Source organism: Ammodytes marinus, assembly GCF_949987685.1.
Source record: "Ammodytes marinus genome assembly, chromosome: 16".
Classification (NCBI taxonomy): domain Eukaryota; kingdom Metazoa; phylum Chordata; class Actinopteri; order Uranoscopiformes; family Ammodytidae; genus Ammodytes; species Ammodytes marinus.
In genome coordinates, this window is record NC_137220.1 from 18,935,845 (window position 1) to 18,963,365 (window position 27,521).

Here is a 27,521-nt window from a genome sequence, read left to right on the forward strand (position 1 = left end):
TTTTTTTCCAGAAGAGAAACAGGACATTCGAGAGGTTGCAATTAGATATTCCAACTCTGTTATTGATATTTGTTATCCAAAAATAAACTCAATGTTGATATACATTTTGACTATTGGGTGGTGTCTCACGTAAAAATATATTTTGTCCATTCAATGGATGGAAAAAATAACACAATATTAATGTATTCTATTAATTTTATTTATTTTTTAAAAAGTTGAACCATTGTAACTTTTAATCCTACCAGTGATTAATTTCATGATGTATTTTATAGTCACACACTGCTGATGAGCTACTCGTCTAGACTGACTCACAAAATAATTCAATGTTAAACTATGATTCATCTCTGTGATTGCATTAAGCAGTAAAATATGTGTGAGGCCTTTTTTAAGGCAATCGGAATGTGTTGTTGTTGCTCTGTGTCCCTGCAGGTGGGCAAATGGGAGAATGGTTCCCTCTCCATGAAGTACCATGTGTGGCCTCGCTATGAACTATATGGGGGAGCGGCAACCAGGGAGGACGACCACCTGTCCATCGTGGACACTAGAGGAGGCTCCGTTCGTCATTGTGGAAGACGTGGATCCGCTCAGCGGGACCTGTATGAGGAACACCGTGCCCTGCCGGAAACAGATCAAAATACTGTGAGTCAGAGCTCAGATGTAACGTCCGATAACAAGACGCAAGAGTGGAAGACACATGTCTCTTTAAGCTGTAGTCTGCCGTATTGAGTTACGTTTGTGGTTTCCAGCGGATGTAAAGTAATGGCAGGTGCTTCTGGACTAGATTTTCTTTCTAAACCAAACAGTATTGACTGTATGAAGTCAGTCGATTTGACAGTTCTTATCTGTGCAACATTTTCTCTGTGTGTTCTTCTGATCCACCATTGTGACCCAGAAGTTAGGAGAACTGTATCGCTACAGTGTTGGCACAGTGGACAACACTCACCCAGGCATGTATGCTGCGTTCGATTGTATGCTGAAAATCGAGAACTCAGACAGGGCAGCAAACACAGTGTGCAGGACGACCTTTTAATCAAGTTTGAAAATGTGGGACCTAGGACCATGTCTTACAAAAATCATAGACTGTATATAGAAAAACAGATGTACTGGAAAGCACACAGGTCTGAACTTAGTACTACGGAGTCCGATGCTCCCGAGTACAAGGGAACTCTCCGCTGCAGTGCAGGAAGGTTAAACCAGTTACTCTGATAGTATGGGCAAAGCAGAAAATACAAGCCAAAATATGACCCACTTTCATCATTCGGTCATATTTTCAATCACCTTTGTTTTGACTCACTAATGAATTGATATGAACTTAACACACAGTTAACTAGATGAAAATAACTTTAAGTAAACTATGAGGACATTGGGCAGATTTTACTCATGCAGCACACATAGATAGAGTTTTGTTTTCCCCTTCTGCGGCGGTAGCTCACAGATTCACCGACTGCAGAGCTGACCAAAGTAGAAAATGAAAAAGAAAAAACCTGCACAGAGCCAGTGGTAGAATCCGTTCACACTTAGTTTGTGCCAACAGTGCCAGACAGACGCACCAAATCACTGTTACAGTGAAAACAGCGGGTACACGTTTGATTAAATAAGATCCGTTTTACCTGTCAATGCAGGAACGAGACCAAGGATTCTGGGATCTACATCAAGCGTTGCTGTAAGGGTTTCTGCATCGACATCCTGAAGAAAATCGCCAAGAATGTCAAGTTCACCTACGACCTTTACCTGGTCACCAACGGAAAACATGGCAAAAAGATCAACGGAACGTGGAACGGCATGGTGGGAGAGGTGAGGAAGTGTTCATTGCACAAAGACATTGGCATATTTAGCACTGAAAAGAGAAACTGTGTTTGAGGTCTGAACCATAAAAATGGCCAGATTACAAAAAGGCTTTGGTGCACAGAGGAGTCAACCCTGTGTGCAGAAGTTGAAAGTGACATTGGATTCTAATTCAGTCTGTAAATAATTACGCAAACAATTTGGGAAAACAGAACAGGCAGATTTCCTATTTGAAGTCAAATGCCAACATATTTATGTTGGCAATCCCCACTATTATCCGTTATGCCTCCCTGTTTCACCGTCACTTAGTTATCATATGCACGATTTGCACATTTGTCACTCAATTTCCAAAGATGGTCCGACATATTTCTTTCAAGGTATCCAAATGTTTTTTTTTGTAAGATAGATTTGTATCGTAAGCAAATAAAAGGCATTTATGTCTTGCAGCTGCAGTGCACATTTGAGAATTAATACCGGTGTGCTTGGACAGTGTAAATAAGATAATGCTATGTTCTCCTAGCCAGAAAACAATGTGTACATTTCCATCAACATGTGCTCACTGCATTCGGGGCTTTGCTTGTTAATTTTTTATCAAACCTGCCAAGAGTTTATGGCATGGAGATGCTTTGAAATACTGCCAAGGTGTAGGTGAAGGTGAAGAAAATATGAAAGGGGAGACAGAGTTCCAGTCTGTGTTCACCCCGGCCTGTGCTATATTTAGCTTCCATAGGAGCTGCAGGCTGAAGGCTTCCTTTTCTCTTTGAAGTGTGTTTTTACACCTTGAATTATGAGCTCTGCCCAACAGGCCTAACACTAACGTCAGAGGGGCTAACTGCCGCAGCCATCAGGTGTGTGCAGTTCAGTCAGCTGACACAATTCACTTTGAATTCTGAACTTTCCCTAATGGACATTGGTCCCAAGGTAAGGTCGTTGTCATCTCTCATCTACTTCAACCTCTAACAACAGGCTGCACTGTTCCTGTCTGTCTTTGGAGATGTGTTAATGAAGGATGGTAGATCGATAGCAGCCCTAAGGTCACGGGGTTAAGGACAAGTTCCGTCCCTCTTTCTGTGGGTGGACACAGAAACTTCAACAACCATCGGAAGTCACCCTGAAGAATATGTGTGCGAGTTAAACTTCCGCTGTTCAGCTGACATGAAATGGACTCACTCGTTCAATCCGTTACATAAGAGCCATTATCACTAAGTCATGCTGCGAGTCAGTCAGTGTCTTTAGTGGGCACTGGGCTGGAGTGCGCTCACCTGTTATAAACACAGACTAAAAGCACTGTAATGTGCCGCCCCCTTCTCACCTCCACACACTCAGACACACATGCAGACCAGAGACACTTTTGCATGAATGATCGCAGAAATAAGAGAATACAGGCATGATGGCAGACACATAGACACAGAGACGACACACCCGTAGTGTTCATTTATCTCTCTCTCACATACACACACACACACACACACACACACACACACACACACACACACACACACACACACACACACACACACACAAATACAGATGCAAGTCTCACCCAAATTCCTGCAATATCTTCTATTTCTAAATAAACCAATCCAGTTGGAAGACAGCCAAAATTACAGTATGTCTCACACACTTAATGGACCGAAATCTAGACTCTAGACACACACCAGGACGTGCCTCAGCGCACTCCTGAACAGTCACCGAGATCCCTGAGGGCCTTTGCGCAAATATGCCACAGCTTGGAAAGACAAAATATCAAAAAGAGAAAAAAAAAGAACAGCAATCTCCAAACGATTAAAGAGGGTCTACATCTTGTCCAAACTTGATTCTGGCAGCTGGTGTCAGATTTCATTGGGCTGCATTGACCTGCGCTGCCCTTAATAGTCCTGATCTAAAATATTAGCTGCTATACATTTCATTACATGAGTTTGGCCTCGCTAGCAGAAGCACATAAAGACACTGGCACGCAGGGACACACGCACACACACACATACCAGTTGAAAAAACACATACACAAACGCAGATACTCGCTCACTCATCCTCAATAACACCCACATGGGTCACTTTCATAACACGTCGAGAACAAGTCGTAGGAGGGAGATGGAGAGAGCGAGCGGAGGGAGAGGAAGTGAGCGCGCTGCTGGATGGACTCGCTCTCCTCCCAGGGGAGACCTTCACACATTGAGGCACTAACACACACTACATCCGACACACACATCCGCACTTTCATGCTGAGAAGAACAAGCAAGATTGAAAAGTTACAAATGAACACACACGCACACAAAGACTTTGAAAAAGTGCAGATAATGTGCAGAGTAGATGTGTAATGTTCTCCCTGCCTGTAAAAGACCACTTCACAGGTAGAGAACAAAGGTTTGCTCCCTTCTCTTTCTCTGTCTATTTCCCTTTATGACTCACTCAAATGCACACATGCACATACACACACACATGCAGACACACACACACACACACACGCACACGCACACGCACACGCACACTCACACTCACACTCACACTCACACTCACACTCACATTCACACACAACACTTACGCACATACTGGAGCTTGGACTCAAAACTCACACACAGACTCCTTATTAACTCAGTGAGACAGTCTCGTCCCACTTTACCCCGGTGCTGTAGGGCTCTAAAAATGTGGGGATAAATATACTAGCTGTGCATGTGCAATAGGCCCTGCTGGGGAGGGAGGTAGGTAGAGAGGCGGAGAGGCATTGGGGCGGCTATTTCAAGCAGCCATGACCCACTGTGGTAACCCACTTTCTTCCCACCTCTGTCTCTTTTCCCCTCTCTCTCCATCCCCCGGCGAACATCACGAGTGTCCACTCCGAGCACCGTGAGCGGAAAGTCTCCACTCTCATGTATTTCTTTGCCTCATTCTAGTTCTTTCCCCACATTTCTGTTTATGCCTTCACTTTCTCTCAACCTGTATGTCAAGCTTCATTCCACATCTACAATCCCCAAAACACCCTTTGACAGCGAACACAGCGAGGTGCCTGGGTTCCGTCTCCATGCTATACACATGTTAATGGAGAAAGCAGGGGCGACTGTGATGGCACTGCCAGTTTTCCACCTCACTCGGAAACAAACCTGTTGCTGAATTGCACATTGATGGGTGGGAGAGAATGCCTTTACGACCCTCTCTGTGATGGATTCTCTCTTTATGATTGCTAAACATCAGTGCAAAGTGATGCGTCTAGACAGAACTATTGCTCTTGGGTTTTAAGGGCTGACACTAAAACCCAATATTTTGCTCTTGATCTATTAGATTGCTGAAAACATTCCTGCCAAGAGGCTCAGTCCTATTTATTCATTCATCCGGTGAAATAACAACAGATCCAGCAAAAGATGGACTATGGAATGGAATGGGACATTGTAAAAAAAAAAAGCTATTTTTCGGGCCATTGTGCAAAACATTTGCACAATGGCCTTTTAAAACTTAGGGACCACTTTGTCCCTATCAGTTTTCTAACAAGAACCACTCACATTTTGGAAAGACTCCCAGGACAATCCCCTTCAAATGATCTGTGTTTTAATGCGGTCTCTTACTACATGCTATTTTTAACTGTCTTGATTGACTCTGTTATTTTAATATGTTGTTGCTATACAACTCTCCCCTCAGGTAGATGTATGAGGACATTGTCCCATGCTTCAGTAGATCATCAGTGGCTGGCTTGGATGATTGATTGATGCTTCTTGTGTCTTTGTGTTCCACCAGGTGGTGTTAAAAAACGCCCACATGGCCGTCGGCTCCTTGACCATCAACGAGGAGAGGTCGGAGGTCATCGACTTTTCCGTTCCCTTCATAGAGACGGGCATAAGCGTCATGGTGTCCCGTAGCAATGGCACCGTTTCACCCTCAGCCTTCCTAGGTGAGTAGCTGAAGGATGAATCTGATGGCCATGGGTTCGAAGTATTCTTTGATTTATCATTGCAGTCATGAGGCTGTTACATAAAACCAATCTCCGTAGGCTTACCTGATTTCAGGTCTAGTTATTATAATATACTGCACAATTCTGCAAACCATGCTGCAACGGTAAAAGTTACACTGTAGGTAGTGCGGTGGGGGAGGAGGGGGGGGGGGGGGTCTAGTCAAATGAAGAAAATGTTCCATGTTCACCAAAAGGGCTGCCTTTAGAGAGGCAAACACCTTTTTGCGTATATACATTGAGCTGCATCATGTGGTATAGGCCACGCCCATTTCTACCAGTACTTTTATTTGTTTCCAAATATGCAAAACCTACATTCCACGATTTCTGGCGGATAGTTTGACTCAAAGACACCAGACTTGTTTCAGAGATTCATCGTAATGAGTTTTCCTTTGATGTAACTGTGTTTTCACCAGCTCTTCTCACAGACTGAAGGTGTTAAATTGATGTATGTCGGGTCACTTTAGGTTGACATCCATTTTTCTCCAAGTGATGTAGTGGACACACTTAGTGATGCGAACCGAGTTTGAATGCATTTGTGTGACTGGAGTGCATAATGATATGGCTAACTGTTTATTTATTCTCTCCCTGTCTCTTTGCCCTCTATATTTCCCACTCCCACTCAATTTCTCTGACTCTTCCATCCTCTTCTCAATCTGCCGCTATTCATTTACATATCTCTCTTGCACTCTCCCTCTCTCGCTTCATTTTTTTCATCCTCTCATTCTCTGTGCCGCCCTCGCACTTCTCTCCCTTCTTACTCCCTTCCCTGATGTCCCTGGTGTCCACCCGACCGTCTACCTTTTGACAACCTTCTTTTTCCCCCTCTCTCTCTTCTCTTCTTTTCCTAATCTCTGTCCTTCCACACTCGCTCCCTCAATCCCTGGTCTCCCTTCATCTCTCCCTCTTCCCTGTCTCTCCCTCCAGAGCCCTTCAGTGCGGATGTGTGGGTGATGATGTTCGTGATGCTGTTGCTGGTGTCAGCAATGGCTGTGTTTATATTTGAGTACTTCAGCCCTGTGGGCTACAACCGCTGTCTGGCTGACGGCAGAGGTGAGAGACACGCACGAAAAACACACACGTAGACACAACACACACACACGCACACACACACACACACACACACACACACACACTTAGACACATGCAAATACAGCAGTGGTACCTGTTTGGGGCGTGGGGGGGGGGGGGGGGGGGGGGGCAAACTACACTCGAGGATGGGGATGAAAATGAATGCAGACATTTTCTCTTCCAGTCTGGCTTCCGCACAGCCTCTCTCACTCTTTTACGCACATAACGCAGCAGATGGGAGGGCACGCTCGAGTTGAATTTATCAGTGAAATTACACCTCTGCGTCATATGCTCAAAGTAATGTATCGTACTTTGGAATTAAAGTTGAGACTTTTCAGCACAGGAACTTTAACTGCCACCCAATCGCGTTACACTAAGCGACAACAAAGCATTTACAGTGAGTGCATTTGCAAACTCTTCACTGCCAACGCAACTTCAATTGGAGCAGAGGCAGGTCATGGTTATTAAAACTGAAAAACAATCAACACTGATTTAAAGAACGAGGTGCATTGGCTTTAAGAATATCTAACAAAAACCACACACCATTTGCTTTGAAGGCCCCAAACACCCACCTCAAATTCCTCTACACAATTTCTGACCATACAGTGATTGAAGAGCTAAACTAAGTTAAAAATACTTCATTACAAGTAAAAGTCCTTACTTTAACATCCTACTTAAAGTACAATATTCAGCAAAATGTACTCAGGCCCCTTTGACTGATATATGATTATATATTACATTATTAGATCATCATTAGTGTAATAGAAATAGAAAAAAACCTATTTAGTTGAGCAAATTATTAGTTATTTGTCAAAACAGACACCTGGCATAATACTTCGTCTTTCTTGTGGCTTCACCTTTTTCACAGGCTACTTTTCACCATTTGCATTGATGAATTACTGAATGAAATACTCAACCTGATTGTTGGTGGGTGATACACGTACGCTCCTGCACTCTGCAAGTGTTTGGTTGCCTGTTGGGTTTGGATTCCTGCCATTCTCTCGGTCTCTGATAGTTTTTCTCAATAGCGTCTGAATGGGGGCATGTTTAGCAGCCAACTCGAATGTCCTGGATGTGAGACTACCACCAGCGGAATGAAAGCAGTACGGTAATTTGGGCGAAGAAGCAAACAATCTGCTGATTGAATTGTGGCTTGAAAGTGCTCTCAATCCACAGGATATCAACACTCTGGGAGGGATGAAAACATCAAATAATTGTATGTGGACAATGGCGGGCGGGCAATTTGGTCCTTGAGTGTTCAATGAATGAGGCTCTAACCAGTCATTTGCACAAAACAAGCAAACACTGCTTTCCAGGTTAATGCTTTCTCTCTATAACAGTACCAGCAGAGATATCTTGTTGTACGAGTTGTCTTTCGCTGTGCAAAAGACTGACAGACATACAAACACACTGCGGTCCGCCTCCACATATAGACTAGCCGTCCTCACTGACCCAATGATATCATTCTCCTCTTACTCCTCCGCCTCCTCCTCCTCTCTCTTTTCGATCCTTTACAGGTGTATTTCTGTGCATGGATTGGATAGTGCTGTTCATCACTTCTGGACAATTGCATTTATTTCCATGTTTCCCAAAAAATCACGTGTACAACTCTGACAGCAAGGGGCGCCTTCTGTGTCAGATCTCCCCGATCAAAAAAGATGTGAAACAAACAAAAAAATCAATGTCTTCCCACAACTCTTATCTCTGATGTGGCTATATATAGAGAATTACTTTTTTTTCTTCTTCTTTCCTCTCATCCTTCATGTTCTGGAGACGATGTACTCCTCCCCAAAGCTTTACTCTCTTCTGTGTGCCTCCTTGTTTTATCTGCTTGTAGCGCTGTGGGAGTTTGCTATCATGAAAAGTGCAGATCGAAGTTTGGACTCAAAGGATCTCGACGTGATAATGTATCAATGGCATGACTGCAGATTTGTAATGCCCTGAGTCATTTGACCAACTTTTCCTGCAAACTTCGCAAAGGAGATATTTGGCTCGATAGAGCCCGAAGACCAAAAGCTCCAACAAAACAATGCACTCCTACACGCTTGCACTTTCTCTATCTCACACACTCACACATGCCCACACAAACGTTATGAAACAACTGCTAATCACATAAAAATGGCTGGAACGGACCAGACTGCTTCCAGCTCATGGATGATTTGAACACACTTCCTAGCTCATACAGAAAATAAAATAATATATCTGGTACATTCCCATGGTATACTAAATGCTCACGCTAGCATGGCAACAAAGACCACGCTAACAATGAAATACATGCCAAAGTATGAACACCAGACTGTATATGAAATGTGTTTGGGGTGTTAGGGTAGAAAAAAAATGCCTACTTATATAATGTGTGTGTTTTTTGTATGATTAAAAAAAGCATTAACTTAATGTGTATTTACTTGATGTATTGACTAGGTATATTGTCTAAGTCAGAATATGACCAAAATAAATGTAACTAAACTTAAACTTGCTGATGTTAAGCAGGTTAGACCGCTAACATTTTCTAATTAGCACTCAACACAAAGTATAGCCAAGGCAGAGAGGAATGTCATCAGTTAAGGTACAAAACCTCTGCTCAGCTTGAGACCCAACAGTTAAAGAGACCAACTGTGTCCCAATCACTGGTTTAGACAACAAAGACTGGTCCGTCAAGTGTTCTTTAACCGCGGCTGTGTTTCTTTCAGAGCCTCACGGTCCTTCCTTCACCATCGGTAAGGCCATCTGGCTGCTGTGGGGTCTGGTCTTTAACAACTCTGTGCCGGTGCAGAACCCCAAAGGCACAACCAGTAAGATCATGGTGTCAGTGTGGGCCTTCTTCGCTGTCATCTTCCTGGCCTCCTACACTGCCAACCTGGCTGCCTTCATGATCCAGGAGGAGTATGTGGACCAGGTCACTGGTCTCTCAGACAAAAAGGTAAGGTGGAGGTTTTCAATGTATGTACCACTCTTCTCTTATCCCTCTGATTCTCATCTGTGACATTCATTTGTAAAGCAGGTGTTTTACACGCCTCTCTCTCTATTTTCCGTCCTTTCAATGTCTAGTTCCAGAGTCCCTACGACTACTCACCACCCTTTCGCTTTGGCACGGTCCCCAACGGGAGTACAGAGAGAAACATCAGGAACAACTATCCAGAAATGCACAGCTACATGATAAAGTTCCATCAGAAAAACGTCAACGAAGCTCTGGCGAGCCTCAAGGCCGGGTGAGAGACTGCATGCTATGGTGCTACTTAAGTCCCACTGTAAAACCAAATTAACAATTACAGTCCAAGCTAAACACATTGTAATAGATATTGTACATTGTGGGGATCAATGCTTAATCAATGCTAACGCCCCAAGCTATGTCTTTCCTGCTCGCCTTCATGTAAACATAACAGTGCTGAATACCTCTAATTATACTTCCACTCCCCCTCTTCAGTTTTCATCAAATGTGCATTTTTCGCCAGCCTGTGTGCCAGCTCCAGCCTTTGGCAAACCAAGTGGAAGTCTATTACACTTATCAGCAGCTTAGCGCTATTTAGCAGGTTAATTGGAATGTTGTAGCTGTGATGTCTGACTCCTAAGAGCTAATTAATTGTAACCTATCTCTCTCTCTCTCTCTCTTTCTGTTTCATTAGCAAACTAGACGCCTTCATTTATGACGCGGCCGTGCTAAATTACATGGCGGGCCGGGACGAGGGCTGTAAGCTGGTGACCATCGGCAGCGGCTACATCTTTGCCACCACGGGTTACGGCATCGCCATCCAGAAGGAGTCGCTATGGAAGAGACACGTGGACCTGGCCATCCTGGGGCTCTTTGGAGACGGTGAGGCAGCATGCTGTTCTGCTCCCTCTGTTTGATTCAGCCATTTCCTGCTCGCTTTAATGCTCTCAGCCAAACAGAGGCTCTGTCATGCGTACGGCACAGAGGCGCTGATGGGATGAGGTGTTTATTTAATTACTCAAAGATAGTCACAGAGATAACGCCATACTCTACCAGCAAAGGAAAAAAGACTTAACTTTTGATTGACGGCCTTGAAGCAAACATTAAAGGATGAGCCCCGGTAATTTGAAATGCAGCCTTATTTTAATGACTTTGGCCAACGTTTTTAACGATCTGTATAATAGTGCACTCGCTCATGTTAACTGCTGCAATCTGGGAACATGGCAACATAGCTATGTTTTATTTTGTTAAAAATCCATCATTGCAAATGAAGTATGGACTACAGTATATACTGGTCAAAGTTGAACAAGGAAATCCTGAAAACTGTGATGGATCTGCACAACCGACAGTTTGACCAATGGTCTTTGTCCATTTCCCGCAAAAACTTCTGACTTTTTTCTAGCAATGTTGCCCAGATCTCAGCGCTAACCTTGGTTACCGCCACGGAACAATAACCAGTTGAAAAAATGGTAAAATCTGAGAAAATAAGATCAAAGTTGTAAGAAACCTGAATTCTCCTTTAGGAGCTTATTCCAGGTGCTTGATTTACCCACCAATATGCTCTAAACAAATCCTGCCTCGGGCTGTGCTGCAGGGAGAAATACTAGTGGCCAAGTTTTTACTTCTCATCTACATTGGTGTAAAATACATAATTTTCTCTATTGTAAACTCAGGTTAAAAATATGCAGACGGTACAATTTTGGGTTTTCACTCACTCCTGTTTGTTCAGGCTAAGTACTGGTAGACTGAAGGAGAAAATAGTTATTCTAAGGAATGCTATGCTGATTAATTGGCCCATATGTATATCAAGAAGAGCCCTAAAAGGTAAGACAGTGCTGCTAGGAAAAAAAGTGAAGATTGAGCTCCACCGCAGGGGTCGGATGCTTTATTATCACACTCGCCCTTTATGGGAGACTGTCCAAGCTCTCCACGGCTTGCTCTTCTCAAACACTTCATTCCTGTCAGCCCAAGCCAGAGCGTTAATGAGTCTCAGAGCGAGCAGGGAATGAAATGAAACCTGTTCAAAATGGTCCATTCCTAACCCCTATAGTTTATGCTTTATGGTTTTGAGCAAAAAGTCTCCATCATAAACAAGTCAAAATGTCACAGACAATGGCTCTGCTCACTGTGTTTATCGACTTTAACACTCTAATTTCACTATGTCCTGTTCTGATATACAGCTCAATTCAGAGAGGAAGATGTGATGGAGGTTTGGTGTGTGTGTGTGTGTGTGTGTGTGTGTGTGTGTGTGTGTGTGTTGTAGCTAGTTCATTTGGGTACGGTCCAGCTTGTTGTGAGCGTCCTGAACCAAGGGCCCTCGGGGGCCCACTATAGTGCGTCCCAGTTAGGAGTGCCAGCATAGCTCCTGGTGCATGATGGGGTTGTGTGTGAATGTCCGTGTGTGTGCGCGCACATGTGAATATGGGTCAGGCCTCTGAAAATGAGAGAGCCTATGTGTGTTAGCGAGAGAAGTGTGTGTGTAATAGAGATAAAGAGAGAGTGGTGTAGCGAGTCTGACTATTTATGACACAGGTTTATTTTTATCAGCCTATATGCAATTCAACAGTGTTGTGTGTGTATTGTTTCTGACTTTATTAGAGGCTTGATGAACATACAAAGAAAGATGTCAAATGTATACTGTACGTAAGGCTTTTTCGTGTGTGTGTGTGTGTTGTATGAATGTGTATGAGCGTGTGTGTTTTTGAATATGGGTCGGCTCACTGAAACATCCCCCTGTGCGACTCCAAAGGCATTTTTGCAGGAAGCGAACGGCCCTGTCTCGCCCCTCTCAGGATTCCAATGTCACTTTGCCACGCCTCACCATCCACTCCCCTCCTGGTGGCCTAGAAAGAGCCCAGTGGCCTGGTATCAAGGCTGGGAGGGAGTATGAGTGGTTGGATGCACGTCTGAGCAAAATATATATATATCACAGCTGTCGTGAAGAAGGAACAGCAGTTTTGATTGGTGTTTTCCTCCTGACAGGCTGTTGGATGGGAAGTTTTGAAGTCATTCAAAGTACAGTACATGTTGAGTCCAAAGACCTTTGCTCCCTTAAAACCTATCAAATATATGGATCTTGTCGGAGATACAAGGTGTCAATGACCATTTTTTAAATAAAAGGGAAATAAGACAACAAGGAATACAAAGTATGAGCTAACAACAGAGATGAAAGCGTGAGTTAAGATGCCTGCTGTGAAAAAGGCATAATTGCATTTGTAATATAGGTGAGACAATGTTTTTGTATTTGTGAAAAAGGTATACGGAGTGTGTGAAGTCATTAGTCTACAACATTATTATTGTTGTTCCAGGAACATTCTTAGTTTGATAATAATCCCACTGCGTAACTTAATTATCACTGTCAAGCTGCTAAAAACAAATCTTTACTTCAAAAAGGCAGCCGTACACAAATTTGCCCTCGTGGGACATTTAATAAAAACCTTGAACCTTGAACCTTGAACCTTGTAATGCCATAAAGCCCAGAGCGCACAAAGTGTGCAACTGTGATGACCTGGATTTGAATCCAGTCAGCGACAATTGTTGCATCCCCTCACTATGCCTGCTCTTACTTTCCGCTTCCAGCTCAGCCCAACACTTCCTGAGTTAATCTTCACTTCAAAAATAATCTGAAGCCATTGTGTTAATATGTGGTTCCAAGTGTTATGGGCCACTGTTACATCAGAACAGCCGTAAAATGGTTGCAGTTCAGTTTCTCAACGGCTATAAGCAGTGGCTGCTGTAGGAATGCGCCTTTTGTTATTGCTTGTGTGTGTGTGTGTGTGTGTGTGTGTGTGTGTGTGTGTGTGTGTGTGTGTGTGTGTGTGTGTGTGTGTGTGTGTGTGTGTGTGTGTGTGTGTGTGTGTGTGCTTGCCTCCCCCTGAGCTTTATATGCTGCGGAGCTTCTTGCTGATGCTCAGAGGGTGGCCAGTGCCTCGGTGCAAGAGTGGTGCTGACGTGCGGCGACATGGGCTGAATGTATGATTAATTAAGCGACGCCTGTCCTGCCACAGTCGGCTTTGATAGAGAGCAGCTCGTGATGAAACAGAAGGTGACCCACAAAAGAGACCAGAAGCTCAGAGACCAGCATCAGACACACACACACACACACACGCATGTGCACACACACACACACACACACACGCACACACACACACACACACACACACACACACACACACAGACACACACACACACACACATGCATATTCATACATATGCAATCACTTTACAATTTGCATAAGTGCATGCACATGCTGACCCCAAAGCCTCTGCACATTGTGTGGTAAACAATTACACACAGGTATTTGCAGAGATGAGTGCAAAGAGATCAGTTTAATTACCATGTGACCAATGGCTTGTGTTTTACTCTTTTACTGTATCCAAAGAAGTGCACTGCAAGATGTAAGGCTGCATTTCACTTCTAACTCACTCCTCTCCTCTGCTGTTGCATCATCCCTCCATCCCTCGTGCCCTCCAATACCCATCCTGTTATTATTACATCATATCCCTCCCCTCTCCCCCCGTTATATTTTACATTCCTTTTCACTTTTTGTTCTTGCCGTTTTCTTTATTTCAATTCCCCTACGAATTACCAAAACACCCCACGTTCTCTGTCTCGTCTGCTTCTCTTCCTCTGTCCATCCGTTTATCTCCCCCCTCCATTCTACTTCCTTCCTTTCCTTCCCACCATCTGTTTCTCTCCCTCCATTCCTCCTGTCCTCCTCCTGTGTGTCTCTCCATTCCCTCCATCCAGGTGAGATGGAGGAGCTGGAGTCCCTGTGGCTGACGGGGATCTGCCACCACGAGAAGAACGAGGTGATGAGCAGCCAGCTGGACGTGGACAACATGGCGGGCGTCTTCTACATGCTGGGCGCCGCCATGGCTCTGTCGCTCATCACCTTCATCTGTGAACACTGGTTCTACTGGCAACTGCGCTTCTGCTTCATGGGCACCTGCACCGGACAGCCAGGCTTCGTCTTCTCCATCAGCAGGGTGAGACAGGGCGACGGGAGAACGGGCAGACAGACAGGAGTTTTTTTGCTCAGCCTTAAAGCGGCTACTGGAAATGTCAGGATTAGTTAATGATTCATGGGTGATCATTAATCATCCATTTATATGGTTTGTAACATATTTACTCACTGTTGGAGATTACTCAGATTACTCTGAAACTTTGAAATATTGATCAGCAATGCAAAGGTTGGCTCTTTTTCACAAATATACTGATTGTCATATTCAGATTGCCAGTAATTCTATTCAAAGCCAGCACACTGAAGCTGACCCATATCTTGCCATGCCATAACTTCGAGCAGATGCCCAGTAGTATCACACTTTGCTACCTGGCTGTGGCGCACTTTCCAAATTTTGCAGTGGCTTATAAATAAACGGCAACTTCCAGCCAACTTTGCTAAACTATTACACTATGTTTTCCACTTACAAATGCAGAACATCTAGAACGTTTATAATGAGACCGTGTAACTTTGAAAAGAAGATGACCACATTCGTACAAAAAAATCCAATGTGAATACACAGCCTAAACTCTGTACACTGGTATGTAAACAAAGGATATGTAAATAAAGGGGCCGCACTGTAGCGACCAAAATGCCCATTTACAGAGCCTGAGCTGTGTATTTACACTTTATTTTTTTTAAACGCACACACAGTATGTACGTAAGCGGATTCTGATTTTGACCAAAAGTGATTTTGACAGCAAACCTTCTTAAGAATCCCTGACTCCACCTTAAAAGGAGTGATGAAGGGACCGATGGTCAGGGATCAGAGAGGAATGCTAGCATGATAGGGTAGCCAATGTCAATAAGTTGCACATTTTCTCACCAAAATGGTCTACTATGAAAAAAACATCTAAATGCGTTATAATTCTTCAGTTTACCAACATGACACTAACCCATCCTTGTCTGTAAAGTCGCGATGACTTTTTTTTCCATCCCTCCATCTGAAATGAATGTGCATTACTCTTCCAGACTCTAGAGAAGCTAAAAAAGTTAGCATAACCGAACCAGGCTGGGGCCTTTCTGACGTCCATGCGGTAAATATTTACAAAATGTTGAGCCAAAATCAATATTTCACTCAACAAAAATCAGCCACATAACCGGAGAGGGTAGATTGCTGGATCTCCGGGGACCAAAGTCACTCCACCCCCAAGCTATTTGATTTGCATTCCAATTGTTTTGACATGGCTTCGGTGTAATTCACTGTGCCTCTGAAGGTGAACCGCTGCAGGCTAAACCACGTGGCTAATTTACAGCGCAGAGCCCCACACTGTTGCTGCCCTCTGCCTCCATTTGATATGCTGCTGTGGTGCCGCGGCTGTGTGTGCCAAGAAAGCAAGGCTACAAGAGAGGGAAAAAAAAACATTACATTTTCCCCTCTCTGCTCCAATATTACGCTCCAGTGCCCAACTTTGATTATTTTGTATGGTGTTAATTTAACGTTGTTGCTGTCGCCTTGTTTATGCTTGTGTGTGTGTCCCCGTCCGCATCTGTTTGTGTTGCAAGAGCATGAAATACCAGTTGCTGAAATGTCAGTTGACTTCTCATTTCCAAAGACAGGCTGCTTGGTGTTGTTCTCCATTATAACATCATTATCATATGTATGCGAACTGGATCTGAAGTCAATTAGGCTTTGTGTAACATTCAGTGATTCCTCTCATTTACAGAAATTACCTCTGTCTTTGCTACAATGTGACAGCATTAATGAATGCTGTGTGTCCAACAGTACAGCCAGATGATGCCGCACATTCACATATTCAAGGAGGAAATATTCATGTAGAGTGCTCATTTGCATATGTAGTGCATAGCTCTCGCATTGCGAACCAACAACAATGGATATTACAATTTATTATCTTTCTCACAATCCTCCGCCACAGCCTCACATTGTCTCCTTTTCATTTACTGGAATGTTTTCTCTCCATTCTCGACCATTCCATTCTCTCTCCCTGTGCTCTGACTGCCACTCAGATTGATTCCGCTTTTTTAATTTCACAGCATAATCCAATAAACTTTATTGTTATTGCTGCAATTAACATTTAAGCTTGACAGTGTAAAAAATGAGACATCTGTCACGGTTGGCGTGAGTCACGTGGTTTCAGTCACGGCTTCACAGTCGGTTAGCGTTCCCTCCCTTTGAGGGGGCTCAGTAGCGCCTTTCCCCCGGCTACCTGCTCCTCCGGGTGCCACCTGCAACACTGAGACAAATTAATTATATCGATATAAAAAAGCCTCTAATGACTTCAGAACAGTAAATGTATTATAGGTTTAATCACTCCTCTTTGCACAGCCCTCACATCACTTCATGGCTAAGTTAATTTGCATTTAGCACGATATACTTACACCACACACACACAGCCAGTATTAAATTATAAGCTGCTTCGTGTACAGTAGACAATCTTTATGCAATGTTTCATAGGGGGGCAGCTGCTTATTTCTTGCCTCTCTGTACCAGTGTAATCACTTAAAGATTTTGCTGTGATCCCCTTGTGAATTTAACTTTTTTTAGGAACCCTCAGGGCCACTGTGTGTTTGCTATTCACACATCCTGCCCAAATAATCAGCTACTGTAGCACTGGGCCGGCAGCAATCTGCCAACTGTTAACATTATTAGGGAAATGTGGAGTAGACAAAATGTGTTGCCAAATACGATGCAGCAAATCATTTTGTTCAATGTCCGAGATTTGAGACACTACAGTATTAACTTGTTCTTCCCTGTTGAGGCTGTTTCCTCATGGGTGTTAGCATAAAAAAAACGCAAAAAAAAAACAAAAAAAAAACATTACGGAATCATCCTCAAGTTAACGTGGATGATTCTGGAACTTTTAGCTATAAAGATGAGATAAAGTCATGGATGAAAGATGGACAGGTTAAGCAGTAGGTGGGCTGTTATCAGGACAATAAAGAAATAAAAACAGAAGACATGAAGTGATGACAAATGATACAAACAGGCATATGGAAGAAGAAGCACAGATGAGACCGAGAAGGACAAGATAGACATTGAAAGATAATACTCTGTACAAAATAACCTTGTATATCACGCAGGTGGGTATATAAATTGTACATTTGTATAGTATCCTCTTCAAGATCAAAATTCCATATTTCTTAAATACTCTAAAGTAAGGGTGGTGAAAAAAATCGATTCATGTAAAAATCACAATTCCTATCTCCTGCTATTTTAAATCGATTAATAATTTGCCAAAATCAATTTGAAAAAAATTATATATATATTTTTTAAATTATTTTTAATATTATTTTGCTGTTGCCGGTAATGTTGCCTTAAAATCACATGCATTACAAGCTTCACATTAAGATAGACTTACATGAAGATAAATAAGACTAATATTTACGTTAGCTTCTCCTGCTTTTAGCCACGCTATCAAACTGTACATACTTGGATGTTAACAGACTGTGAAATAGAAAGAAGTGACAACAATATCTCTAAAACCGTTATAAGTCCGTCTTTGCTGCAATGCAGGAACCGTCTATGTAGCTGATTAACCACCAGAAACAAATGGCCAGTGAAAGGAGTACTGAGGGTCAATAAGTCTTATTAGTGGATAAAAGGAGGCAGTTAGGAAGAGGCATATCCTACCAACAGAGAACATTTGATACCCGGCTGAACTTTAACCTCTTGGCAGAGTCCTGACCTCAGCATGGATGGAGGTCAGCCGAGCTCCAATCTTTAACAGTGGCCAAAGCATTCCCTTTATATTCACAGTAATCTACATGCGTCCAGAAAAACTGGATAAAATCATTTCTCGTTTGGAATTGATCGGATCCTTGACCATCCCTATTTGTAACGGCTGGTTTGCTCTCCTGCCGTACATCCATTCTTAACCGAGTATTGTATCGTACATCACTGAATGCAAATGGAGCAGTTTATCTTTATGTCACTGTAATGCCCAGCCACTGTCATTTTGGCTTGGTCTTTCCCTTCAGAGGGAATAGCGCCATGGCCTGTGGAGTTGAGGGGTCGTCAGACTGAGGTGTTTAATAATTGCTGGAGGATATTGTGCAGCTGATTTCTAATGACAATGATTAAAGTTATTGACCATTGGGACCCAGGGTGTTTCACAGCCCTTTTGCTTTTATAAATCAACCACCATGCAGCTACACTAGTCTCTCTGAATCTCCATACGTATGCTCACTCACTTGCATTGTCTCACTTTATCCCATACCATTTTAATGTCCATGAAATGTAACATATACATTTGTTTTTAAAGGTCACATATTATGCTAATTTTCAGGTTCAAAAATTGTAATTTGGGTTTCTACTAGAAAAAATCTGACTGGGGTTTTGGAACATAAGTTGTTTTTCTCATACTTCTAATGTAAAACCTTAAAAGGAACATTTTGCATAAAAGGTGACTTTAAATCATTTATACTGTATTTATTGAGCAAGGTTTTGACGTCATCAGCAGAAAGAGCTGCACTCAATTAGGTCAAGTAGGTTATAAAGCAAGGTGCGATTTTTATTTTCTCCAAATGTTCCCCTTTTGACGTTGTCTCTTGTCTGTATTTCCCTAACGCAGGGCATCTGGAGCTGTATCCACGGGGTGCAGATAGAGGAGAAGAGCAGCTCAGCTTTGAACTCCCCATCAGCCACCATGAACAACACCCATTCCAACATCATGCGCCTCCTACGCACTGCCAAGAACATGGCATCCTTGTCGGGAGTGAACGGCTCACCACACAGTGCTCTGGACTTCATCCGCCGCGAATCCTCTGTTTACGACATCTCCGAACACCGGCGCAGCTTGGCGGGCCACTCAGACTGCAAGCCACCGTACATACCAGAAGACAACATGTTCAGTGACTACATCAGTGAGGTGGAGAGGACGTTTGGTAACCTCCACCTGAAGGATAGCAATCTGTACCAGGACCACTACCTGCACCACCATGGCTCAACACTAGGGCTCAGCGGACCTCCTGCCAACAGGCCCCATAGTTTGGGCAGTGCTAGTTCTCTGGAAGGTGGCATGTTCGACTGCGACAGTCTGGGTGGAGGGGTGGCCCCTATTTTCAGCACCCAGCCCTGTTCGGCACTGACCCACAGGAACATGAGCAAGTTTGACCTACTGTCCGGACAGCCTCCCCCCGCGAGCCAGGGCTTCAAGGGAGGCCTGCCGGACCTGTACGGGAAGTTCTCTTTTAAGGGAGGGGCCTCCAGTTCCACGTACATCCCCGGGCATAACTACTGTGGAGGGAGAGGAGAAGATGAGGGGAATATACGAGACGATGTCTCAGACATTTCCACGCACACAGTGACTTATGGGAACCTGGAGGGCGCCAAGAAGCGTAAACAATACCGGGATAGCCTGAAAAAGAGGCCGGCCTCTGCCAAGTCCAGACGGGAGCTGGATGAGATCGAGCTGGGCTACAGGAGGAAACCCTACCACATCAGCCATCACCATTACCACGGCCACCGCTCTGCCTCCCCGCCACTTTTGCCCCCCGAACGGAAAAGAGGAGGTGGAGGAGTTAACAATGATGGGAGCTCGTATCTCTTCAGGGAAAAGGAGAGCGTTAGGGATTTTTATTTGGACCAGTTTCGGCCCAAAGAGGGCGTCCCTCAGTGGGAACACGTGGACCTGACAGAGGGCCCTGGGAGTAGAGATGGAGGAGTGGGGGCCTGCACCTCCCTGGTTCCAGTGGATGATTTCCTTAAGAACAAACCCAAAAAGTCAGATTCCAAGGGCGTTGGGGGATCTGGACTGGCGGGTGGAGAGTGGGAGTGCAGGAACTGTCGGGCCAGCGGGGGAGGGGGCAAGCAGATGTCCATGCACGGAGGTGGCGGGTATGGCTGCGGGTCATCGGGAGGCGGAGGAAACAGCCGCCCTAGCTCTGCGACCTGCATGCGCTGCGAGGGCTGTAAAAAGACAGGGAACCTCTACGATATCAGCGAAGACAACAACCACCTCTTGGAACAGATGGGGGGAGGGAAAGCTGGTGGTGGGGGAGGAGCAGGTCCTCAGTCGCAAGCTCAGGGTCAGCAGAGGAGAAAGGGTGGGGGATTTGGCAAACCGCTGAGGCGGCAGCACTCATACGACGCATTCGTGGACCTTCAAAAGGAAGAGTCGGGCGGGATGGGGAGTTTGATCGGGGGTCTGGGTGGAGGTGGAGGGATGAGCGGTGCGGGAATGGGTGGGATGCTGCCCCCACCCAGGAGCGTTAGTTTGAAGGAGAAAGAACGCTATATGGAGGGCACCAGCCCCTTCGCACACATATTCGAGCGTCACGGGGGCTCGGAGAGGGAAAGAGAAAGAGACAGAGACAGAGACCCGTTGTTTTACGGTGGCGAGAGCCGGAAAGGTCCCGGCTCGCCATTTGGCCTTTTCAGAGCCGGCGACGGCCTCCACCGCCGTTCCATCGGAGAGAGAGACAGGGACAGGTCTCTGATGGAAGGGGGAGGCGGTGGAGGGTTCTCTTTATCCAAATCTCTTTACCCGGACCGGGTCAACCAAAACCCCTTTATACCAACCTTTGGCGACGACCAGTGTCTGATGCACGGAGCCAAACAATATTATATGAAAAAGCAACAGCAGCAGCAGCAGCAACAAGTTGCCAAAAACAGCCGAAGTGACTTCAGGAGCCAGATGAGCACGGCGTCCTATCTGCCGGCATCTGCCACGGCCGGGGTGATGTCCAACGTGGCCCCCCGGTTCCCCAAGGAGCTCAGCATGGGTGGTATGAACCACCACGGCTCCATGCTGGGGGTCGGCCCCCAGCGGCCCTTCAATGGAAGCAATGGCCATGTCTACGAGAAACTCTCCAGCATTGAGTCGGACGTGTGAGAGAGAAAGGGGGGAGGAGGAGGAGGATGTAAGAGGAGTAGAGGCATGTAGTGTTGGGAGATCAGGGATGATTTTAAAGACACTGTCCACACACTGCAACGCTAGCCCATATTGGGACACCACAATGAGCTAAAAGAGGAGAGAGCTAAAGGAGAAAAAGACTCTAATTGTCTGTGATGTAAGGCCTAGTCAACATTTGTTTGATTTTTGCAGGTAAATCTGGGTAATAAAATCAGGACACACTGGGGGGAGTTGTGGTATGTTAATCCTCTCTCAGAAATGGCCAAAGCTACTCTACTTTTATGTCCTAAAACACACAGTCAATAGACATTCCGCTCAACATCACAAATACACTTATCTCCAAGTCTGTCATTTCATCACAGCTGAGGCAGAAGTCAATGTACTTGGTTATTATCGCAAAGAGGCGACACCTCATCGTAGTCCGACATTGGACATGTGAGCCTGGTATGATTTGATGGCTCCCGCTGAGCGCTTATGAGAAGGGACTGTGAGAGCGGGGAGAGGAGCGAACTGCCCATCTGGCCCTGTGTCACCGCAGAAAAGGAGACATTGACACGTTTACCAGGAGATGACTCTTCTCTCTCCCTCTCTCTCTTTCTGGAAGGGGACAGCCAGGCCTGTCCATATTTCTCTCAACCCAACCGCTCCTCCTCCTCATCGCTGACGCCAAAAGAGTTGAGCTTGTTTGCTATGAGAAATACAATCATGAATGATAATAAGATATTCTTATAGGAAAAAAAACAGGGTATAAGAACAACAATAATATTGAATACATTGTGAATAACAAAGATGTTAGTGCTGATTATGAAAACATTATTGCTTATGGTATCACTGCGTTTTTTTCTTGTTTTATGTTCTGTTGGTAGAATATTTCACTACTGTTTTAGTATCTGTTGTTGTGTCCTGACTGCCCCCGGTGGCGGCACAACGGTCTGTCTTTATTAGTTTGACCATCAACGCCAGAAAGACTGAGTCCTTAACTCCTGTTTTTCTGTTTTCTGTAGAATACTTTTTACTCCATGCTCATGTACTGTTTATTTGCTCCTTGTGGAAAAAGAGGATCTCGCAGACACGTTAAGAGCTGACAGATCCTCATTTTGATGTATCAAGACATTACAGATCAAGTGCACACACACACACACACACACACACACACACACACACACACACACACACACATACACATACACACTTGAAGACACGGTTCAGGTTTTTCTTCTTCTTTTTTTTGTCGGCCCGAACTTGTGTTTACTGTGAACAACACATTTTGTCAGAAGCTGAAGATACTCAGAGGAAAGGACGTGCCTTAATGGTGGACTGTCCTCCGGTTCACATGCGGTCCTCACGTCCAGCACGCTTTCAAAGGCTGCTGGGCGTCCTCTTCACCTTTTATGAGCCAAGACTGCAGTAAAAATGTACGGCAGGCTTGAGACGATTGCTGCTACTGCTGATGGTGGTTTAGATACACAAGACGCCGTTGGAGATGTTTTATAACTTCGTAAAATGATTTCATACGTCATAACTGCTGGCAGTGCTTTATGAAGCAATTGTATTCAGGATGTCACGGATAGACCGACCCGTCTCAACTTCAGAACCCTGGCAGCCTTTAGACCTTTTAGACTTATTTTTATTCAGGTTACACGACAACCAGTCATCAGACACTTACTTTTTCTTCTGCCTCTCACTCGTATTTTCGCAGAAGGCATTACTTACTTTTTTCACTGATGTAAGCGCACAGAGAAAGCTCTTTTTTGGGGGGGACATTGTGGGAAAAGCTGCTCCAAAATGTGTACGAGAACTTAAGTGTTGTCGCCCTGTGACAATTGAGCTGGTAAAAGCTCAGAGAGGCCTCTCAAACACTGAACGAGGTGTCCGGAGGGGCGGCCAATCTTTTCTTATTTTGACTAATGTAGATAGTCCTTTTGGCTAGAGGGGCCTCGTGGATTGCACGGGACCTTTTACTCAGTGTAGGTTCAGGCACTCGGTAGGTAGACATGCCTTATTGTCCCGTCACACCCCACCCTTTACCCCGAGCTGTCTGATGATGACTCATCATTTTACTGTACAGAATAAAGAAGCCTCTTTTAGTTATTTAGAGGGTTTGATCTGCGATTAGCTGGCGGTGTCGGAGAGTTCAAGGGCTTGCGGGAGATTGCGCAGGAGTGCTGGCCCTGAGATTGGAGCTGCTGGAGTGTGTAGAGAATGATCTTTGTCAATGCGGACTTCTATCTTATACCATGATCTAATGCACCGATGTAATAGGTTGGCGCGCGTGTGTGTGTGTGTGGAGGGGAAGCAAATCTCAATTGAATGATAACAGCTGTTTTTTTTCTTCTTCTCTGCTAACCTGCAGGTAACAATTCATATATTCTACAGCCTCTCCTCTTCCCTCATTCCACTGATAACAGCGTTAAAGTGAGACTGATTGAGTTAGCCTTAAATCAATCAGATCCACCCCCCCACGACTCTCCTAATAAATCGATTGGGATCTCTGGAATTTTTATACGCACACATTTTGAAAGTTCAGGTCAACCATTATCAGCGAGACGGTGTAAGGAGGCGATGGGAGAACGGGGAAATAAGAACGAGCGGAAGAAAGACTTTGGAGTGGGCATCAATCAGTGTCAGCATTTGTATGTTCAATCTTTTCCTTGTAAATAATATATTTAAAGACTCTTTTCACTTTGTACAGCAAAACAGACAGACAGGATGTAACTTTCAATATGTTTTACAGCAATTTAAGAAATAAACAAAACCCTAATAAAAACTCATAAAAACAAAAAATACACAAACTAAAAATATGCAAAATATAGTTAATACACAAATATTACTAATCATAAGTGATATAATTGAACCACATTTTCTTTGAATCTCATGTTTACTTAATTATGATAGTTTACCGATCAGTATACTGATTATGTTAAGAATTATGCGTTTTTCATATTTTCACTAAAGTGTAGGAGAGTTGAGGATCATTTACTGTAGGTGTAGACGTTTGGTGATTAAATAAGGGGAAAGTTTAGTTTTAGGAGTCTTTGCTAAGTTTCCCTTGAATTGTGTTAGATTCTCTCTTTTTAAGGTAAGCTATTCTTCATGCTTTTTGAGATCAATTCAATTATCTACACATTTATGTAATACAATATTACATGTATACATAGATGATATTTGCATATAGGGGCAGTATATTGTGATCCTTCATTTTTAAGCAGCAATCCTTGTTGGAAAAGTTAAAATATACTTTTGTGTTTTTTTCTTTGGTGATTGCACACAGAATTTAGAGCCATCTACGGCCTGGCCTATCCTGTTCCCTGTCAATGTTTGGGATAGACATCACTGTGGTAAAGGAAGATATATATATATAAATATATATCTATATACTCACACAAATGCACGCTGGACATTTCCCAGTGTTGCTGTTGTTTATATTGCTGAGGATTTCAGCACAGTATCGTGGAAATACCAAGAGAGATTGTAGTTTAATCTTATTTAGAATCCATTTTGATGCTGAAATGCATTGGTGCAACCCCTTATTAAAAGGTGCAACATTTGTTCTGTCATGTCTCACTTTATCTTGAGCCTTTGCTTCACGGGAATCGACCGTTGTTGCGATATTTTAGCTCACATATTGCCGAGCCGCGTTATTTGACAGCTGAATTCACTTAAATGCGTTGGATTCTAATTGGTTTGGTGCACTGCTTGTTTCCCTGTACGAGACAGGGGAAATATCATTTGGAATTTGTTGTGTACATATGCAACTCTGTCCCCATGCAGTCTGCAATTATTTCTCCCCGCGCTCTTCTACTGTATGGTACTGATTCCAATAAGTCACTGTAATCTTCTCACTGGCCCTGAGAGAAGAAATTCATCTCTCCTCTGTTTTTCCCCCCAACTGCTTTCATGTCCATGGGGTTGATTAGAAAAAGTTAAAAATGTTTCCATGAGCACCCAAACTCTGTTAGGTTTGCAACATTATTCATACAAGCCACCATGTGTATTTTTTTCTTCTCCCCATTTGCAATAAACGGCATTACCAAACAGAAAAGGCTCCTACTGTACACTGTATCAGCCAATACATCTTTTTTTAACTATTGAAGACGAGCTATAGGGCCAGTTTACAGCTTCTGGTTGAGAGGTTTTGGAGGTGCACCTGACACTGTGGTAAACATGCTACCATCAGGCCTTTACCACCTCCAGCTGCTCTGCCTGGGCATGGCTCGTCCCTCACGGGCAGATTGACCCCTGCTCTGCACACTGTCATGCCATAACGCGTTTGTTAGTTAACTGCTCACGTAGAGCATAAAAACAACAACAACAACAACAACAACACTGTGTCACATCACCTCGGCTGACGTGTGTGTTTTCAGGCAGGAATACTGACACATGGGACCAAATAACAGGGATCCATGTTATTGTCCACTGCTAAAAATTGATTGTGTTGTGGGGGAATGCTATTTGCCATATGTGTTTCACTTCAGTATTTCTCTCAGTTTCACTGCTGATCACATAGTTTTTTTTATTATTATTATAAATGAGTCCCTTCTTGAGCAGATAGGAGGAAATATACTGTGATATTATAGGATTGATTTGTGGTGAAGGTCCATGTAATTTAGCTACTCATAATTTTCCAATTTCACCCTGAATCATTGCAAACCTTGTTTACTAATATTTCAAAGTTTTACATGTGTGTACGTACATTCATATGTATTGATATTGCTTTATATCGATTGATTGACATTTTTTCTATTAAATTGTGTACAGCTTTCTTTGTTAATCGCTATTTTTCCATATCCATCATGCTGCAGTTAACTCCAAATTGGTTTGCTTAGCCCGAGTGAAAATGCTTAAAAATGGGGTTGCCACCACATGTATTTCACAAGTGAACAGGTTTATTAGAACACACAACTTCCCCGACGCTGAAACTACACAGCCTGATCAAATTGACTGTGGTTGGAGAAAAAAATGTGAATAGCATCAGTTACATACCTAATATTATTCTTGGCCATTCCTTTTCTCTCTTTTGTGGCCCTTTTCTTTCAAACGATCCCAACATTTTTACACTGTACACACAGAAAACGACACAAAAACAAATAATTGTACAGGTTGTGTAAATACTGAGCATTGGGGAAAACTTTTACCTTCTTTCCTTTTTTTCCTTTCTTTTCTTTTTTTGTATGGAAACGATGAAAGTAATCTCAATAATGGAATTAACCACGTCATGACAAAATTGCAAAAAACCATCATTAAGGTACTTCTAATAAGGATAATACTGATATCTACGATTATAAGTGCTCAAATAAGACTATTCTTTCTCTTTGTACATGATGAACAAAATGAAGTGTTGAGTATTAATAATAAAAAACTAAGTTTCACACATATGACACCGAGTCTTTTTAAGTGTTTTTTGTTTACCTCAGACACTTCATCTCCTTCAAACACACACACACATCCCACTGTAAAGACCATACATACACACAGAAACAAACAAACCCCTCGTAATGTCTTTACACACTCTCCCTCTTGCTCTCTTTCACAGACATGTATTCATTGTCATTCTCTCAAATACAAGATCTTCCACTCACACACAAACACTCTCTCTCTCTCTCTCTCTCTCTCACTCTCTCTGTCTCTCCGGGCTGGCAGGAAAGGCAGGCATTCCTGGGAGAGTCGAGGCCTGCGTGAGAAACCAGGGCCATATGGCGACAGTGTGGTGGAGTGCTCAGGTCGGGGTCTGTCCCCCTCAGCAACCCGCACTGCTGCTGGCGCTCCACAGCCTGGTCTGATGCTGTCCAGCCCTCTGGGGTTCTCTCAGGCTGCTCTCTCTCCTCTGCTCCCCCTTCCACCTCCACTCCAACATCATCGCTTCTCCGGACGGACTGTGCAGCAGCAGCACAGTTAGAGGGCCTTATCAAAGCAAGACAACTGTTGTGTGTTCTAAAATCTCGACAAAGGAGATTCAAAACTGAAATGGTTCACCTTTGAGA

The 27,521-nt window shown here is 43.8% G+C and overlaps 1 protein-coding gene across 1 annotated transcript in view; it reads left to right on the top strand.

Moving 5' to 3' along the window:
• Positions 1 to 21,519, top strand: part of grin2ba (glutamate receptor, ionotropic, N-methyl D-aspartate 2B-a) — a gene marked incomplete at both ends in the record, with an annotated part of 111,217 nt that extends 89,698 nt beyond the window's left edge. Inside the window, 10 exon segments of the mRNA XM_080043641.1 lie at positions 430 to 537; positions 539 to 639; positions 1,623 to 1,794; positions 5,512 to 5,665; positions 6,650 to 6,775; positions 9,484 to 9,713; positions 9,842 to 10,002; positions 10,417 to 10,604; positions 14,473 to 14,711; positions 19,258 to 21,519. Of these exon segments, the coding sequence (XP_079899767.1) occupies positions 430 to 537; positions 539 to 639; positions 1,623 to 1,794; positions 5,512 to 5,665; positions 6,650 to 6,775; positions 9,484 to 9,713; positions 9,842 to 10,002; positions 10,417 to 10,604; positions 14,473 to 14,711; positions 19,258 to 21,519 (3,741 nt within the window).
• Between the last annotated feature and the right edge of the window lie 6,002 nt (positions 21,520 to 27,521).